Source organism: Oncorhynchus masou, chromosome 19 (assembly GCF_036934945.1).
Source record: "Oncorhynchus masou masou isolate Uvic2021 chromosome 19, UVic_Omas_1.1, whole genome shotgun sequence".
Classification (NCBI taxonomy): Eukaryota; Metazoa; Chordata; class Actinopteri; order Salmoniformes; family Salmonidae; genus Oncorhynchus; species Oncorhynchus masou.
Window position 1 is genome coordinate 16,069,372 of NC_088230.1, and position 20,031 is coordinate 16,089,402.

At 41.1% G+C, this 20,031-nt stretch overlaps 1 protein-coding gene across 4 annotated transcripts in view; it reads right to left on the reverse strand.

Annotated features, from left to right (window-relative positions):
• The window catches only part of LOC135505867 (disheveled-associated activator of morphogenesis 1-like), a 122,051-nt gene that overhangs the window by 42,053 nt on the left and 59,967 nt on the right, over positions 1-20,031 (reverse strand). For all 4 annotated transcript variants that reach the window (XM_064925067.1, XM_064925064.1, XM_064925066.1 and 1 more), the window contains exon 3: positions 7,158-7,247. In XM_064925067.1, the coding sequence (XP_064781139.1) occupies positions 7,158-7,247 (90 nt within the window). The remainder of the gene's footprint in view (positions 1-7,157; positions 7,248-20,031) is intronic.

Here is a 20,031-nt window from a genome sequence, read left to right on the forward strand (position 1 = left end):
TGTAAGTAGTTTCGCCGTCAGAAGTGGACAATCCTGTTTTATCTGCCCGACTATGTGAGGAGGTGTGAGGGAAATCACAAGCCGACTCTTTAAAAGTCTGCAGCCTAGGTCTGGCATGGGTCAGCCTAAGAAATGCATAATTACACACTGTCCTGTTGAAAAACAGAAGATAATCCCACTAAACCAGATGGGATGGCATATCGCTGTATAATGCTGTGGTAGCCATGCTGGTTAAGTTTGCCTTGAATTCTAAATAAATCACAGACAGTGTCACCAGCAAAGCACCCCCACACCATCACACCTCCTCCTCCATGCTTCACGGTGGGAACCACACACGCGGAGATCATCCATTAACCTACTTTGCGTCTCACAAAGATATGGCGGTTGAAATCAAAAATCTCAAATTTGGACTCAGACAAAAAGGACAGATTTGCACTGGTCTAATGTCCATTGCTCGTGTTTCTTGGCAAGCAAGTCTCTTCTTATTATTGGTGTCCTTTAGTATTGGTTTCTTTGCTGCAATTCGACCATGAAGGCCTGATTCACGCAGTCTCCTCTGAACAGTTGATGTTGAGATGTGTGTTACTTGAACTCTCTGAAGCATTTATTTGGGCTGTAGTCTAAGGTGCAGTTAACTCTTATGCATTTATCCTCTGCAACAGAGGTAACTCTTGTTCTTACTTTCCTGTGGTGGTCCTCATGAGAGCCAGTTTCATCAAAGTGCTTGATGATTTTTTCAACTGCACTTGAAGGAACTTTCAAAGTTCTTGAAATTGTCCGTATTGACTGAACTTCATGTCTTAAAGTAATGATGGACTGTTGTTTCTCTTAGCTTATTTGAGATGTTCTTGCCATTCTATGGACTTGGTGTTTTACCAAATAGGGCTATGTTCTGTATAACACCCTACCTTGTCACAACACAACTGATTGGCTCAAACACATTATTAAATATATATACAATGGGGTGTGTGTGTGTGTGTGTGTGTGTGTGTGTGTGTGTGTGTGTGTGTGTGTGTGTGTGTGTGTGTGTGTGTGTGTATATATATACACACAGTGCCTCGGGAAAGTATTCGGCCCCCTTGAACTTTGCGACCTTTTGCCACATTTCAGGCTTCAAACATAAAGATATAAAGCTGTATTTTTTTGGGAAGAATCAACAACAAGTGGGACACAATCATGAAGTGGAAGACATTTATTGGATATTTCAAACTTTTTTTAACAAATCAAAAACGGAAAAATTGGGCGTGCAAAATTATTCAGCCCCCTTAAGGTAATACTTTGTAGCGCCACCTTTTGCTGCGATTACAGCTGTAAGTCGCTTGGGGTATGTCTCTATCAGTTTTGCACATCGAGAGACTGAAATTTTTTCCCATTCCTCCTTGCAAAACAGCTCGAGCTCAGTGAGGTTGGATGGAGAGCATTTGTGAACAGCAGTTTTCAGTTCTTTCCACAGATTCTCGATTGGATTCAGGTCTGGACTTTGACTTGGCCATTCTAACACCTGGATATGTTTATTTTTTAACCATTCCATTGTAGATTTTGCTTTATGTTTTGGATCATTGTCTTGTTGGAAGACAAATCTCCGTCCCAGTCTCAGGTCTTTTGCAGACTCCATCAGGTTTTCTTCCAGAATGGTCCTGTATTTGGCTCCATCCACCTTCCAATCAATTTTAATCATCTTCCCTGTCCCTGCTGAAGAAAAGCAGGCCCAAACCATGATGCTGCCACCACCATGTTTGACAGTGGGTATGGTGGGGTCAGGGTGATGAGCTGTGTTGCTTTTATGCCAAGCATAACGTTTTGCATTGTTGCCAAAAAGTTCAATTTTGGTTTCATCTGACCAGAGCACCTTCTTCCACATGTTTGGTGTGTCTCCCAGGTGGCTTGTGGCAAACTTTAAACAACACTTTTTATGGATATCTTTAAGAAATGGCTTTCTTCTTGCCACTCTTCCATAAAGGCCAGATTTGTGCAATTATATGACTGATTGTTGTCCTATGGACAGAGTCTCCCACCTCAGCTGTAGATCTCTGCAGTTCATCCAGAGTATTCATGGGCCTCTTGGCTGCATCTCTGATCAGTCTTCTCCTTGTATGAGCTGAAAGTTTAGAGGGACGGCCAGGTCTTGGTAGATTTGCAGTGGTCTGATACTCCTTCCATTTCAATATTATCGCTTGCACCGTGCTCCTTGGGATGTTTAAAGCTTGGGAAATCTTTTTGTATCCAAATCCGGCTTTAAACTTCTTCACAACAGTATCTCGGACCTGCCTGGTGTGTTCCTTGTTCTTCTGCGCTTTTAACGGACCTCTGAGACTATCACAGTGCAGGTACATTTATACGGAGACTTGATTACACACAGGTGGATTGTATTTATCATCATTAGTCATTTAGGTCAACATTGGATCATTCAGAGATCCTCACTGAACTTCTGGAGAGAGTTTGCTGCACTGAAAGTAAAGGGGCTGCATAATTTTGCACGCCAAATTTTTCAGTTTTTGATTTGTTAAAAAAATGTGAAATATCCAATAAGTGTCGTTCCACTTCATGATTGTGTCCCACTTGTTGTTGATTCTTCACAAAAAAATACAGTTCAAAAAACACATTCAAAAGTTTGGCGTCACTTAGAAATGTCCTTGTTTTCCATGAAAACATACGTGAAATGAGTTGCAAAATGAATAGGAAATATAGTCAAGTCAAGACATTGGCAAGGTTATAAATAATTATTCTTAATTGAAATAAGTGTGTCCTGCATACTTAGCTTTCATCAAAGAATCCTCTATTTGCAGCAATTACAGCCTTGCAGACAGTTGGCATTCTAGTTGTCAATTTGTTGAGGTAATCTGAAGAGATTTCACCCCATGCTTCCTGAAGCACCTCCCACAAGTTGGATTGTCTTGAAGGGCACTTATGTTCCATATGGTCAAGCTTCTCCCACAACAGCTCAATAGGGTTGAGATCCAGTGACTATGCTTACCATTCCATTATAGACAGAATACCAGCTGACTGCTTCTTCCCTAAATCGTTCTTGCATAGTTTGGAGCTGTGTTTTAGGTCATTGTCTTGTTGTTGGAGGAAATTGGCTCCAATTAAGCGCCGTCCACAGGGTATGGCATGGCCTTGCAAAATGTAGTGATGGATCTTGAAGAAGGAAGGCTCTTTTACCCTGTGCAAATCTCCCACTTCACCACCACCAAAGCACCCCCAGACCATCACTTTGCCTCCACCATGCTTGACAGATGGCGTCAAGCACTCCTACAGCATCTTTTCATTTTTTTTGAATCTCACGAATGTTGTTCTTTGCGATCCGAACCCCTCAAACTTAGATTAGTTTGTCCATACCACTTCTTTCCAATCTTCCTCTGTCCAGTGTCTGTGTTCTTTTGCATATTTTAATATTTTATTTTAATTGGCCAGTCTGAGATATAGCTTTTAATTTGCAACTCTGACTAGAAGGCCAGCATCCCGGAGTCGCCTCTTCACTGTTGACGTTGATTCAATGGATTTCCTCCTCTTCATCTGAAGAGGAGAGGCGAGAAGGATCGGAGGACCAATATGCGGCGTGGTAAGTGTCCATGGTTCTTTTAATAAGAAATCCTCAACAAGAACACGACTGAATACAAATACAATAAACGTGGAACGAACGAAACCCAAAACAGTACCATGTGGTGAAAAACACAGACACGGAAACAAACACCCACAAACAAACAGTGAAACCCAGGCTACCTAAGTATGATTCTCAATCAGAGACAACTAATGACACCTGCCTCTGATTAAGAACCATACTAGGCCGAAACATAGAAATCCCAAAATCATAGAAAAACAAACAGACTGGCCACCCCAACTCACGCCCTGACAATACTAAATAATGACAAAACAACGGAAATAAAAGGTCAGAACGTGAGAGTTGAGACTGGTGTTTTGCGGGTACTATATAATCAAGCTGCCAGTTGAGGACTTGTGAGGCGTCTGTTTCTCAAACTAGACATTCTAACGTACTTGTCCTCTTGCTCAGTTGTGCACCAGGGCCTTCCACTCCTCTTTATATTCTGGTTAGGGCCAGTTTGCGCTGTTCTGTGAAGGGAGTAGTACACAGCGCTGTATGAGATCCTCAGTTTCTTGCCAATTTCTCGCATGGAATAGCCTTCATTTCTCAGAGAATAGAGAAATAGAGAAATAAAAGAATAGACTGACGAGTTTCAGAAGAAAGTTATTGGTTTCTGGCCATTTTTACCCTGTAATCGAACCCACAAAACTCCAGATACTAAACTAGTCTAAAGAAGGCCAGTTTAACCTGTGCTAACATAATTGCAAAAGGGTTCTCTAATGATCAATTAGCATTTTAAAATTATAAACTTGGATTAGCTAACACAACGTGATGGTTGCTGATAAATGTAGATATTCCATTAAAAAAAGCTACAATCGTCATTTACAACATTAACAATGTCTATACTGTATTTCTGATCAATTTGATGTTATTTTAAATGGACAAAAAAAAGTGCTTTTCTTTCAAAAACACAGAAATTTCTAAGTGACCCCAAACTTTTGAACGGCGTATGTGTTTTTTTTTCCACCCTGTTCCCTCACCTGCTTTAACCCTTCAACTACAATCGTACCAGACATGTTGTTAAAACAGAGGCACAACTTGAGGCCTCTGTCCTCTGGTGCAGGACATGTTAAGGCTTGTGTTTGTGACATGCTGACCAAACCTTGCTTTTCTTTCAAAAACAAGGACATTTATAAGTGTCCCCAAACTAACTAACTAACGAACTAACTAGAGTGAGAGAGCTTAATTTCAAAATCCAAGTTCTCACAAATGAGATCGTGTCTCAATGTAATCAGGGTATGAAATTATTTTGTTTTCAAATACAACGTAATTTTGCATTTAGTTGTGGTAAATTTGAAGTGTACAAATTATTATGATCATGTTCCGGCCCCCTGACTATTCACTCCGACATTACAGTGGAGAACTTGGTGCCTGCGATCTGGATCAAATGAAAATCCTAATTGTTGAAGGCTGATGGGAAGCATCAGACGAAATGGCCACCTCGTCTTTCCAGAGCTTGGAAGAGAGTTAAAGCTTGTGTTTGGTGAGCCTGCAGAGAATGAGGGGAGGGGTTATTTTTTGTTATACCTTTATTTAACTAGGCAAGTCAGTTAAGAACAGTTTCTTATTTACAATGAAGGCCTAGGAACAGTGGATTAAACTGCCTTGTTCAGGGGCAGAACGAATGACTTTTACACTGTCAGCTCGGGGATTTGAACTAGCAACCTTTCAGTTACTGGCCCAACGCTCTAACCACTAGGCTACCTGCTGCCCCAGCAACCTTGTCAAGATAATATTAATATCTTAGAGCAGCATGTGACAAACAGACAATGCAGACTGCTACTCTAAACAGTGGACTCATCCATCTTCGGGCTAAAGAGGGAGGCAGTTCTTTCTTCGAAATAACTTTCCCAGGATCATGTGGCTTCGAAAGGTCCTGGAATTAAACCATGGCAACCTGTTGTTTGAACAAGCCTAAAACCCAGTAAGCAAGTGACAAACATTGGATATGTAAGAGGCAGTGTAGGGGTTTTATTGTCCATATAAAAAGGACCATCAGCCAATGCTTGAAGATGAGTACAGACAGGTCATGGAAAGGTCATTTGGTGAGACCCAAGGGTTATGTCCCAAGACGGGAGTCCAAAATGTCCAGCAGTAAGCAGAGTGTGGATGGGGTCAGAGAGAATACATGTCAAAAAGCTGATGAGGTCACCAGTTGTGACAGGATGTGAAATGTGGCGTGTCCTTATCAACTCCCTCGACTCACTGTGAGAATACAAACCATATTTTCTAAGTTATTACTCCAACAAAACTAAGCTGTCTCTCACCACTATCATACTCCATTCCAGACATTGAGCGATCTATCATCTTATGTCAAACTCCGGTCTCCCTTAAAGACCATTAACCAAATACAGCTCAGATCAAACCATATCACAAAAACTCATGCAGTTAATATACAGTTACCTACAATCATAAATCTTCCAAATTAGCTGGACTTAGAGAATTCCAGCACGGACAATTCTACAGCTGAGAATACCAGCACGGACAATTCTACAGCTGAGAATACCAGCACGGACAATTCTACAGCTGAGAATACCAGCACGGACAATTCTTTTTTTTTCTTTACCCTGTTTTCGTGGTATCCAATTGTTAGTAGTTACTATCTTGTCTCATCGCTACAACTCCCGTACGGGCTCGGGAGAGACGAAGGTTGTAAGCCATGCGTCCTCCAAAACATAACCCTACCAAGCCACACTGCTTCTTAACACAGAGCACATCCAACCCGGAAGCCAGCCGCACCAATGTGTCGGAGGAAACACTGTGCACCTGGCGACCTGGTTACCGTGTGTGCACTCACCAGTCATATCCCTGCAGGATGGTTAATTTTGTGTATTATCCTGGTCAGCAAATTAGACTCTCCTGCCTCATCACCTGGAGTTAACAATGGGATAAAGCAACAGATTTGTGCAACCTACACAGCCTCCAACTGGCTAAGGGTATCCTGCACTTCGCCACAACTAAAGTGCGGTGATGGCCTACAGCTGACTGTTCTTTGCCAGATGGGCAGCATCTCTAAATGGCAACAGGCTCCACCCAAATGACCTCTCATAGGGGTCAAAGAGTACAGGAAAATACTAAACATCCTCTTACAGACTTTTCTCTGCAGAAAGCGGCCCTCCTGCATTTTAGCTGATTGAAACCCTTGCACTGCATCAGGCGATTGAGAAACTTCAGCAAGATTTATTATGACCGGTACAAGGGGAGGGGGGCACATTAATATTGTGGGCCGTTCCACTCCTATGAGAGATTTATTCACTGCAGCTCTTTGGTTAAAGAAATTAGATGCTTTGCTGAGAACATCTTCATTAAGTGAAGTGGTCCGCTAAAATGTTTTGGAGAAGTTGGCGCAGGCTTCTGTTGAAATTAACCAGTGATGGACTGACTAAGGTAAAAGGGCAAGATGCTTGGGCTTGCCTTACACCCTCTAATGGGGCACAGAAATGCACTTATACCAAGATTACTACAACAGGGAGACTGACACAAACATGCATATGCACGCGGACACACTTGAATTACATGACACGCACACAATGATGCGGTCAGAAAACCTTACCTTTTTCTTGCTGCAGTAGATCTGCCATTTCTTCTCTGCAGGCAGGTTGAACATGGCCTCCCTGTGTTTCTCTGTGAGGTCAAGTTCATCCTGCAAAGAGAGAGTGTGTGTGGGGAAAGGGGGAGAGATGGAGAGAGAAAATGGGTCTGTGTGAGTAGCCTACAAATACAGTAAATATTATAATCTACACACAAACCCTTATTGATTCATTAATGTATAGACAATATATAATTCACAGTTGTACATTAATGTGGAATACAACTTGTAGACAACAGTAACAGGTGGCTGATCATTTTAGTGAGTTTTTCACCACCATTGACAGCAACCTTGTTGACCAACTCAGATAATGCTCTGTAGAATTTGGAAACCCTCATATTCAAACCTATTATTCAGCCAAGGGCATCTTCAAAGGACAGTTTGCCTTTTCCCAGGTTTCAATTTCAGATGTTGCAAAGATGCTTCAAGATCATGACAATCAAAAAGACACCTTGGTTCTTGAGTGATGCTGCCGATCGTGCAGGTGCCACAGGAGTAGGGATGGGCATTTTGCCTTTGACTGGTAGAGTACTCGCATGATTCTTTTTTGAGTACTCAAATCAAAATAAAAAGCTATTCTTTTAACAAGGTGGAATTGGATTTTTTTGTTGTTGTGTATTTATCTATATGCAAACAGTAAGCAACAATGCCTAATGTATCATACCCATTACAGATAACGAATGCTAAATTGGCTCATTTACACTGAGTGTACAAAATATTAAGGACACCTGATCTTTCCATGACAGACTAACAAAGTTCCTGGCAAGGGTGGCAATCACCCTGTATAAGAAGACTAGGAGGACCCTGGGAACACCTCTGATCCAGTGCCATTGTTCAGCGCCATGACAACAATTCGGAAATTTCATCCAAATGTCAAAATACTGCCCCCTACCCCAGAGATGTTAATTAAACCATTTCAAGTGTCTTAAGGGAACAATCTACACCTACTATTGCACCACATGCAATTGCTTTGGAGTAGTTAAAATAATGTTTAGATATTTCAATTGAAAAATAATCTAGACCTACATGCAACAGTATCTTGTGCTTTTGATGCTGGTATCACGAGGCCCATTTCACATGATATGCCTAAATCCTTATAACCACTAGGCTAATAAATAAACACGTTTTATTTTGATTATTTAATGACCTACATCATGTTATTTCAAGTTATCAATTTGGAGCACAACATGCCGTTGTTAAAAAAATATAAATTGGGCATGCCGATAAGTTGGGCAATTGAAGGTACACTACATGACCAAAAGTACATCTTATTCCTAAGTTATGGGCATTAATATGGAGTTGGTCCCCCCTTTGTTGCTGTAACAGCCTCCACTCTTCTGGAAAGGCTTTCCACTAGATGTTGGAACATTGCTGCGGGAAATTGATTCCATTCAGCCACAAGGGCATTAGTGAGGTCGGGCACTGATGTTGGGCAATTAGGCCTGGCATGCAGTCAGCGTTCCAATTCATCCCAAATGTGTTTGATGAGATTGAGGTCAGGGCTCTTTGCAGGCCAGTCAAGTTCTTCCACACCGATCTCAACAAACCATTTCTATACGGACTCACTTTGTGCAAGGGGACATTGTCATGCTGAAACAGGGACGGGCATTCCCCAAACAGCACAGAATTGTCTAGAATGTCATTGATATGCTGGCCTAGCTCGAACCATGAAAAACTGCCCCAGACCATTATTCATGGTTCATTATTCATTCATATTGGGGCAGGTAGCGTTCTCCTGGAATCCGCCAAACACAGGTTTCTTCATCGGACTGCCAGATGGTGAAGCGTGATTCATTACTCCAGAGAACGCGTTTCCACTGCTTCAGAGTCCAATGGCGGCAAGCTTTACACTATTCCAACCAATGCTTGGCATTGTGCACGGTAATCTTAGGTTGGTGTGCGGCTGCTTGGCCATGGAAACCCATTTCGTGAAGCTCCCTACGAACAGTTCTTGTGCTGACTTAGCTTTCATTGGCAGTTTAGAACTAGGTAGTGAGTGTTGCTACCGTGAACAGATGATTATTACATCAGTACTCAGTGGTCCTGTTCTGTGAACTTATGTGGCCTACCACTTCACAGCTGAGCCGTTGTTGCTCATAGACGTTTCCACTACACAATAACAGCACTTACAGTTGACAGGGGAAGCACTAAGAGGCAGAAATATGACAAACTGACTTGTTGGAAAGGTGGCATCCTATGACAGTGACACGTTAAAAGTCACTGAGCTCTTCAGTATTGGCCATTCTACTGGCAATGTTTGTCTATGGAGATTGCATGGCTGTATGCTCGATTTTATACGCCAGGCAGCAACGGGTGTGGCTGAAACAGCTGCATCCACTCATTTGAAGGGATGTCCATATACTTTGCATAAATTGTGTATCAAGGGCTTACAGTGGCAAGAAAAAGCATGTGAACCCTTTGGAAATACCTGGATTTCTGCATAAATTGGTCATCAAATTTGATCTGATCTTCATCTAGGTCAGAACAACAGACAAACACAATCTGCTTAAACTAACACACAAACAACTATACATTCATGTCTTTATTGAACACCGTGTAAACATTAACATTAATGGTGCAGGGTGGGAAAAGTATGTGAACCCTTGGATTTAATAACTGGTTGACTCTCCGTTGGCAGCAATAACCTCAACCAAATGTTTTCTGTAGTTGCGGATCAGACCATGCACAACTGTCAGGAGGTATTCTGGACCATTCCTCTTTACAAAACTGTTTCAGTTCAGCAATATTCATGGGATGAGAACTGCTCTCGAGTTCATAACCACAGCATCTCAATCGGGTTGAGGTCAGTCCAGAAGGTGTATTTTCTTCTGTTGAATCCATTCTGTTGTTGATTTACTTCTGTGTTTTGGGTTGTTGTCCTGTTGCATCACCCAGCCTCTGTTGAGCTTCAATTGGCGGACAGATAGCCTAACATTCTCCTGCAAAATGTCTTGATCAACGGAAAAATGAATTTTCAAGTTTATGAGAGCAAGCTGTCTAGGCCCTGAGGCAGCCCAAAACCATGATGCTCCCTCCACCATACTTTACAGTTGGGATGAGGTTTTGATGTTGGTGTGCTGTGCCTCTTTTTCTCCACACATAGTGTTGTGTTTTCCTTCCAAACAACTCAAATGTAGTTTCATCTGTCCACAGAATATTTTGCCAGTAGTGCTGTGGAACAGGAATGTTTTTTTTGGACAGCAGTGGCTTCTTCCATGGTGTCCTTCCATGAACACCATTCTTGTTTGGTGTTTTAGGTATCGTAGACTCGTCGTAGAGATACTTTTGTAACCCTTTCCAGCTTTATGCAAGTCAACAATTCTTAGGTCTTCTGAGATCTCTTCTGTTCGAGGCATGGTTCACATCATGCAACACTTCTTGTGAATGGCAAACTCAATTGTTGTGAGTGTTTTGTTATAGGGCAAGGCAGCTCTAACCAACATCTCCAATCTCATCTCATTGATTGGACTCCAGGTTAGCGGACTCCTGACTCCAATTAGCTTTTGGAGAAGTCATTAGCCTAGGGGTTTACATACTTTTTCCAACCTACACAGTGAAGGTTTAAATGATGTATTCAATATAGAGTAGAAAAATACAATAATGTGTGTGTTATTAGTTTAAGCACACTATGTCTGTCTCTTGATGCGACTTAAATGAATATCAGATCAAATTTGATGACTAATTTATGCAGAAATCCGGGTAATTCCAAAGGGTTCACATACTTTTTCTTGACACTGTATGTTAACTTTGATTTTAGTTCAATGTAAATTATAGACCTTCCAAACATTGTATGCAACTTTAGAAATCGGCAAATGACTTGATCAGAATTGGTCAAAAAAAGGTTAAAAAGTTATGCATGCCAACATAATAGACAACAATTAATAGTAGGCAAAGTGACTGTCAGGTGAAAATGATGTAAATCCTTTTACCATTGCAACATTTGATGTACAGTCACATTCACTGTTGTTGCCTGAAGAGATGCCTCATTGCAATTGGCTATTCCCCGCAACTTGCAACAATGTCAATGAGCGCCAACACGATCTTTCCTTTGCCTCAAACTGCAACGATTACCAGCTGAGAAACTTTTAATGAGTTGATTTTACTCCTGACTTAGAGTTTGTCTGGGCATCGTCTTAACATCATCCTAAAACCTACTCCGAGTTGGGGCTCGGCTGGAGCGTATCGAAGAAACGGGGTAAACCGTCTCCGAAAGGGGCTCCCCCGATAGAAGCTAATCCACATAGAGTGGGAGGAGCCGTCCGTCTGAACACCGACCTAAGGCCGGCCGACAGGGCCCTCCCAGGTGGATAACGAATGCCAATCGGTCAGAAGAAATTCAACTGGCTCGACAACAGAGGGGAATCATGGAGACGCAAGATGAACCAAGCTAGGGACTGGACTCTCGAGCTAGCCCTCCCCGGGGCTAAACAACCACCAATCGGTCGCCGAAGGGATGGCCACCTTCATAGGATTAGAACCATGGTCATGAAGGACCCAGAACCCGCAAGGTGAAAGCTGTTAGTTATTTTAGTGTTAAAACAGGTTTAAACCTTTTGAGATATTTTATTTATTTGACAATTTCAAAACAATACAACCACGCATGTGGATACAATACAATGTCTTTAAAATCATTGAGTATGACACAAAAAAAGTTTTAAAACCTATTTCTATTATGGCCCACATGAATACAAAATACATCTCATCAATAGGGAGGAAACTGTAAAAGCAATAGCATAGATTACCATGTAACGTTCATGGAAAACAATTACACATTTTTTAAAGCCTGTGCAGTTTTAAAGCATTTTGCCCATAAACCAATTCTTAAGGTTTCTCTTAAAACTCCCTAGCGTAGGGATATATTTTACATGGTTTGGTACACCATTCCATTCCTCTGCACCAGGGTTAAGGAAAACGCTTTTTCCTGCCATGCTCCAATAGCGCAGCAGTCTGATATAAACATCCCCAATGACCTTTAGAGCCCTGGGTTCATCGGTCATGTGTTCACATCCCAAGAATGTAACAGAGCATTTTCCCCATCACCGCTACACCATTACACCTGAGAAGTTGGAAAGGTTTCTCACTTTGTTTTTGGAACCAAACATGACGCATTCCGTCTTGCCTTAATGCAGAGACAGTTTGTTGTCGGATAACCACTTATTGACTTTAGTCATTTCGCAGCTTAGGGTGTTTTCAACTATCTCCTTATTCTTATGTGAAACCAAGAGAGCAGAATCATCTGCATACAGGAACAGAGGGCATGAACAGGCAGAATCCATGTCTTTTATGTAGAGCAAAAAAAAAGCAAAGGCCCCAAAATGCTCACCTGGAGGACACCACAGTTTCTCTTTAGCATAAGACAGTGTCCCGGCTACATCAGATAGGTATAACTTCACCCATAATAAGGAGTTAGTGCAAAAATCAATTGCTTTCAGTTTGTACAACAAAATATCATGGTTTACAGTATCAAATGCTTTTCTGTCAAGTATAGTAAACAGGTATCGGTAGAATAAGATTGTCTAAAAACATGACTGAAGGTCATATAAAATGTCATGGTCATCATTGTACTTTATGATCTGTTCATGGAGTGATTTATCTAAATCCTTTGACAACACACCCAAGATTGACACTGGTCTGTAGTTCCCTTGTTCAACTTTGCTTCCTTTCTTGAATAAAGGAACTCTCCGACCAGTGATACCTTTCATGTTGAATGGAAAGGTTGATGATGTGTGTTACATAAGGTCCGATACAATCAGTAGCATCGCTCAGGAATCTAGCTGGGATGTTATCCAGTCCTGTGGCTTTCTGTTTGTCTAGATCTTCAAGCATCTTTGATGTTTTGTGGATACGGGTCCTGGTCATGTGAGGAAAAAATACCATGATTTTCAGTAACAACAATCAAGATTGAACTTGCAGGCAAATGATCACAGGCCAGTGAGCTACATTTTTATGGCTGTCCTGAAAGAAAACCTACTGCATTGTATGAATCAAAATGAGTCTTTCATCAGGTACTGCAGAACTAAATCGTTGCCACAAACCTCTGATAGCAACACCGACAACCATAAGACTAGAGAATGCATTGTTCTCTAAATGCATTTTAACCTAGAAAGACTTCCTACCTCTGACAGTGAACAAAGTGATCAACAAAGCCAGGATATACTTATTGTAAGTCAGTCTTAGCCAGAGTTTGCTAAATGATTAAAATGTCATGTTAATTCAATGGTGTCCGTGTGTCTGTATATATCTGTGTGTCTGTATATGTATCTATTTGCACTGTGTGTGAGTACTAACTATGTCAGAGCATGCACGCAAGTCTGTGTAGAAAATATGTGTACCCATATGGTCTTCGTGGGGCGGAGGGGTGTGGTGGGGTGTGAGAGAGTCAGCTCAACTATTCAACTATAATTTCTGCATGCAACCACATTTGCAGCGAACAGGCGCTCTCTCTGGAACTGAACACTGTCTCACATGTGTTCTAGGGTTCCTATCTGGGCAGGGAGCCACTGGGAAGGGCTACAGGGTGGAGGAGCTCTTCCTCTGAAGTATTTTTCAGCTACGGGCAGTGGTGGACCCGTGGAATTGTTAAATTAGTACCTGCGCTGTTGTGTAATAAGCAAGCCAAATCAGACGCAAGCCAGATGTTTTGGGTGCAAGATTAATAGCGTCATGTTATGTATGGCTGGGCGATATATAGAATTCAATCCAATGTATGTTTCAGTGCGATGTTCTAAATGCCTGTATCGCAAGAATCAATATGTTTGTTTTATTTTTTATGTGCACCTTCCCACTCACACACCAAGCCCCTCCCCCTGTCACTCACAACAACAACGATGATGAAAGATAACTGCTTGTTGTCAGAGAGGAAGAAGTTTAAACTCGCTATTTACACAAGGTTTGGTCCAACAGAAACGCTTAGAGACATTTCACTGTAATAGATGAGAAATTAACCTTTAAAAAAATACCTTTTTTGTCTCAACTCCCAAAATGTAGAACAGAGCAAACCCTATTAAAACGAGATTATCAATGTTCATTGATAGTTTCAAATTAATGCTCAGTTTGTTGTGCGCAGAATCGTGGTACTGTTAGCAGCATTTCAGTGAACGTTGCATATACAGTTGAAGTCGGAAGTTTACATACACCTTAGACAAAGACATTTAAACTCAGTTTCACAATTCCTGACATTTAATCTTATTAAAAATTCCCTGTTTTAGGTCAGTTAGGATCACCACTTTATTTTAAGAATGTCAAATGTCAGAATAATAGTAGAGAGAATTATTGATTTCAGCTTGTATTTCTTTCATCACATTCCCAGTGGGTCAGAAGTTTACATACACTGAATTAGTATTTGGTAGCAATGCCTTTAAATTGTTTACCTTGGGTCAAACATTTCGGGTAGCCTTCCACAAGCTTCCCACAATAAGTTGGGTGAATTTTGGCCCATTCCTCCTGACAGAGCTGGTGTAACTGAGTCAGGTTTGTAGGCCTCCTTGCTCGCACATGCTTTTTCAGTTCTGCCCACAAATTTTCTATAGGATTGAGGTCAGGGCTTTGTGATGGCCACTCCAATACCTTGACTTTGTTGTCCTTAAGCCATTTTGCCACAACTTTGGAAGTATTCTTGGGGTCATTGTTCCTTTGGAAGACCCATTTGCAACCAAGTTTTAACTTCCTGACTGATGTCTTGAAATGTTGCTTCAATATATCCACATAGATGGCATCATGAAGGATGAAATGTATTTTGTGAAGTGCACCAGTCCCTCCTGCAGCAAAGCACCCCCACAACATGATGCTGCCACCCCCGGGCTTCACAGTTGGGATGGTTTTCTTCAGCTTGCAAGCCTCCTCCTTTTTCCTCCAAACATAACGATGGTCCTTACGGTCAAACAGTTCTATTTTTTGTTTCATCGGACCAGAGGACATTTCTCCAAAAAGTACAATTTTGGCCCCATGTGAAGTTGCAAACCGTAGTCTGGCTTTTATATGGTGGGTTTGTAGCAGTGGCTTCTTCCTTGCTGAGCGGCCTTTCAGGTTATGTCGATATAGGACTTGTTTTACTGTGGATATAGATAATTTTGTACCTGTTTCTTCCAGCATCTTCACAAGGTCCTTTGCTGTTGTTCTGGGATTGATTTGCACTTTCCGCACCAAAGTACATTCATCTTCAGGAGACAGAACGCATCTCCTTCCTGAGTGGTATGACGGCTGCGTGGTCCCATGATGTTTATACTTGCGTACTATTATTTGTACAGATGAACGTGGTACCTTCAGCCGTTTGGAAATTCCTCCCAAGGATGAACCAGACTTGTGGAGGTCTAAAAAAAAAAAATTCTGAGGTCTTGGCTGATTTCTTTTGATTTTCCCATGATGTCAATTAAAGAGGCACTGAGTTTGAAGGTCTGCCTTGAAATACATCCACAGGTACACCTCCAATTTACTCAAATTATGTCAATTAGCCTATCAGAAGCTTCTAAAGCCATGACATCATTTTCTGGAATTTTCCAAGCTGTTTAAAGGCACAATCAGCTTAGTGTAAGTAAACTTCTGACCCACTGGAATTGTGATACAGTGAATTACAAGTGAAATAATCTGTCTGTAAACAATTGTTGGAAAAATGACTTGTGTCATGCACAAAGTAGATGTCCTAACCGACTTGCCAAAACTATATTTTGTTAACAAGAAATGTGTGGAGTGGTTGAAAAACAAGTTTTAATGACTCCAACCTAAATGTATGTAAACTTCCGACTGCAGCTGTTGGAGGTGGGACATCTATTTCTTGTTAGGAGGTGTTTGCATTCTAAAATGTATGACGATTACATTACAAAATAATTTAGTATTATTTGCCTGTGTTACCCAGTGGAGGCAGTCACAGTAACAGGTTATACTTGTTTTAAACTAGAAGTATGTCATTTTCAGCTCTGGTCGGCTTTGCATGACATTCATATGCAAAGCCGACCAGCCAGGCCGGTTCAACTGAAGTACTAGCATAACGATAACAAGCTAGTGTAATGCTTCCCAAAGGCCATCTCCATTTCAGAGCTTTAGCTGTGTAAACAAAAACGAAAATGTCAGACAGGAACCCAAGGCTCCATTAACCAACCTCTATTTCAAGCTCACCTGACAGCACTCCCGTCAACATGCCGCTGATCAAAGACAGGACTTGGTCAGCTGAGCCTCATATATATTGTCATATTGTATAATAGTCGCTAACCCTCGACAAGGATTTGCTTCTACACTTAGACTTATGATGACTTACGACAGGCACAAATATCCTTACCACAGTAATAAGGAAAGCGTTAAATTGCATTTAATTTCAAACAAATCCATTGATAAGATTAAAATGATAGAGGATTATAGCCTTACATATTAAGATCTATAGTTTAGGTGTGTTAACACTAGCAACATAACACATTCATCAGAGTCATCTGATCTTCATTGCGATGTGTCATGGTCATTAAACATGTTATTTATTATCGTAGAGAGAAATTCTAGGGTTTACTTCCTTGGGAATACTGCTGGGGGGGGGGACATTCAAAAGGTGCCTGCCATGACAGATGTCTGGCAATGGCCTTAGTGGGCTTTATATAGACTATGTGTACAGGGCCAGAGAGTTCCCATGTTGTGTATAAACAAATGCTATGAAAGATAGCATGTTGAGGGAAACCAGAGCCAATAGAGCTTAAGTTAACTGTCATAAGGCAGGGAATAGCCAAGCTACAAGTTGATGAGTAGTGTGAGGCTGAGGGCCTCTTTAGATGACCTCACCAGATAGGCCTCTCCTACCTAGCTCCAGTAGCCTATCCTCCTAGGGCCATCAGGAAGGGGACTGTTCTGAATCAACTACCATATAGTGCTAGAGATAACAAGATACAGACAAGCCAAAAACAATGCCTGAAAAATGATCAATTTCACTCCTAGACGTACAGCAATAGATATTTGAAGAAAAATATAGCAACAAAGACTCACACTTTTACTTATGTCACTGCTTATGTCTGTGCATTGCTACATGTCCAATTGAATTCTGTCCGGATGCGTTTTGATTTCTGTGGTAGCATATAAACAAACCCATTTCTCCTGTAGTCAAATAAAATCTGTGTGGTTTTGTGTGGAGTACGGACAAAGAAGGCTCTTCGTACGATGCTTCCAGTTTCAGAATAAGATTTTGGTGCCTGGCAGTAGCTCGTTGCATAAAGAAAGGAACTGCATAAACATTGCTGAGGTAGGTTTCCTTGAATCAAGGTCTAAATATATTTTAATATGACCGTTTGTTTGATTCCATTTATAAGACCAAGAAAAGGGTCTAGTTGGTTGGCCTTTTAAATCCCAATTTAATCTGAGTTTAACATTAAGCATACAGTTTATGGATCTTCCAGTATTTCCCTAATATGGTATTCCTTTTGAGGTAAAGCTGTAGTTCAGAAGAACAATTAGGTTACTCTCTTTAATTCCCCGGGGAAGAGTCTATTTGGGTCTATAAAGGCAAAGCCTAATGATCAGTACTACTATGTCAAATGTATTTTCTCTCCACAAAACAGCACCTGTTGCACACCAATACACAGGATGACACTTCAAGGTAGCAATAGCATGGGATGCAACCTTTTGGACATTGTAATCTGTATTTTCTTTCACAACGATACATTACAAGATGCGTCCATGCGACATTCATGGCTAGAGACAACAGCACGCAGCTTGCCATTTGAAGTCTAAAGATGTTCTGACCCAATCTAAAATGGGACTGGCAATGTCTCCATGCTCTGTGAGCTGCTCAGTGAAGTCGCCAGACCTGTCATTCAGAAAACCGTCTCAGAGCCTCCACCAAGGAACACTTTAGCCTCTGGGAGAAACCCCGCATTTATTCAGCATCCGCCTACTGACACAAAATATTAAAAAGACGCAGTGAAAGTGCAGTAAAATACATGTTAGTTTTTGTTTTCCCAACCATATTAGCACAGGCTCTACACTAGTTATAAGGCCGATGGCTACTCAATTCATATGCCCTGTGGTTCAACTTAGCGACTCAAGCGGGTCATTCTGCGAAATGAGGCCTTTTCCACCGCTTTGATATTTTAAGTAGAAAGTAGTGCACAAATATTGAATTTTAAAAGCCCTTTAAGATAGACCACGTACAACATTTCTAAACGGGCTTGTTGACCTACTTAACCTCTAACCTCCAAGTTTTCACCATCATTGTAAAGCACTAGTGATATTTTTGCTTTAACAAAGTCATTTCTGGAGGTTATTTATTTCATGTGATTAGTGATTGATAAATAAAAATAAATAAAAGTAAAAACTGTCCCTCATTTTAACATCGACCGTGTTACATGAATTGAACTCTCGTTTTATTATGGTGAAACTATTCCTCTTTAATATATATTTTTTAAAGAAACAAACATTTAAATAGTTAAATCAGTATAAAAGCGGGTGAGATGGTTCTATTCTTTTTGACCATTTTCTGGTGTTTTGTGGTGGAAAACTGAGCGGGTTGGGCTTAACAAGTCAACCCCGTTACCCATGGAAAGAAATGTTTAAAAAAAAATGTTTTGTTAAGAACTGCATTTAATTGCCTCTCCCTGTTGCACACAACAAGCTTCCATTCCTCCTGTCACTATTACGGTCAAACCTGTTACTTCATTTGGCACTTACTACAAGCATTTCGCTACACCCAAAAGCATTTTGCTACACTCGCATTAACATCTGCTAACCATGTGTACGTGACAAATAAAATTTGATTTGACTACAGTCATTTTTTTTTATTCTCTTGAAATGGGAAAACATGTATTTTTATTAAATTGATGTGCTCTTTATGACAGAATGTTAAAATTATAAGATATATATATATATTTATTTTTTTACAAAGTTACACTACTCAAGAGACTCTTCGTGAAACATTCAAATGACAAAGGACAGAATTGTTACTGTGGCCGTGGCATGCAGACTGAATTAAATTATGACAAGAGAATAGATTGTAGATGGTGAGGCACTATCTATTTGACTCAAGGAATCAATTCAGGTTCTACAAGGATAATGACTGCTGCATTGTTATACATTAATACTATAATTAGATTTTATGAAGAGGACAATCATCATTTGTTTTATTTAGAGTCGACATACTAAACCATGTAAATACCACCCTACAGTTCTGTTGGCTTGCCTCTAAAGCTAAGCAGGATTGGGCCTGGCTGATCCCGAGACGGGAGACTAAATGCTGCTGGAATAGTCTCAAACAGTTTCCTTCATACCGTCTAGCCCCATGACCAATGCCAGGGTAGTGGTCACGAGATTGTCACTGGTCACAAGGGAAAGGACACCCGAGATAGAAGATATTCAAGACTACAGGGACAACCAACTTGGCTGCCCTCTTTATACAAGAGCAAACAATCCCCTTCATGTCTACAGTTGAGCAGAATATACATCTGTTAAATAAGGTAATAGTATTTTATAGGTGGCCGCCAATCTCCCTGCCAGCCCTGATCTTTTAAAGCTTTTTCACTAAATTACCTCCGACCCAGACAAATTAGGGTTTATCGGGCAAGTGGATGGCTTGTGTCTATCCCCTCAGTGAAAACATAGCGACTGGAAGCCCCCTTTGTCGTCACACTCCACTTATTCAATCCAGGCTGGAGAGAGGGAGGGCAGGCCAGACAAAAACAAGCAATTAGCAGAAGGAGAAGGTCGAGACACAGGGCCTCTCAATAGGGGTCTATTGATGTGCAAAACGATCTGGTGGCGGCCTGCATAAGTGTGGCAACCATGTCAGAGGACCACATAGGCAGTGGATGGCAGATTAAAGAAGTGAGAACAGACTGAAAGGATGAGAAAAGGCAGCTAAACTGAGACGAGAGGA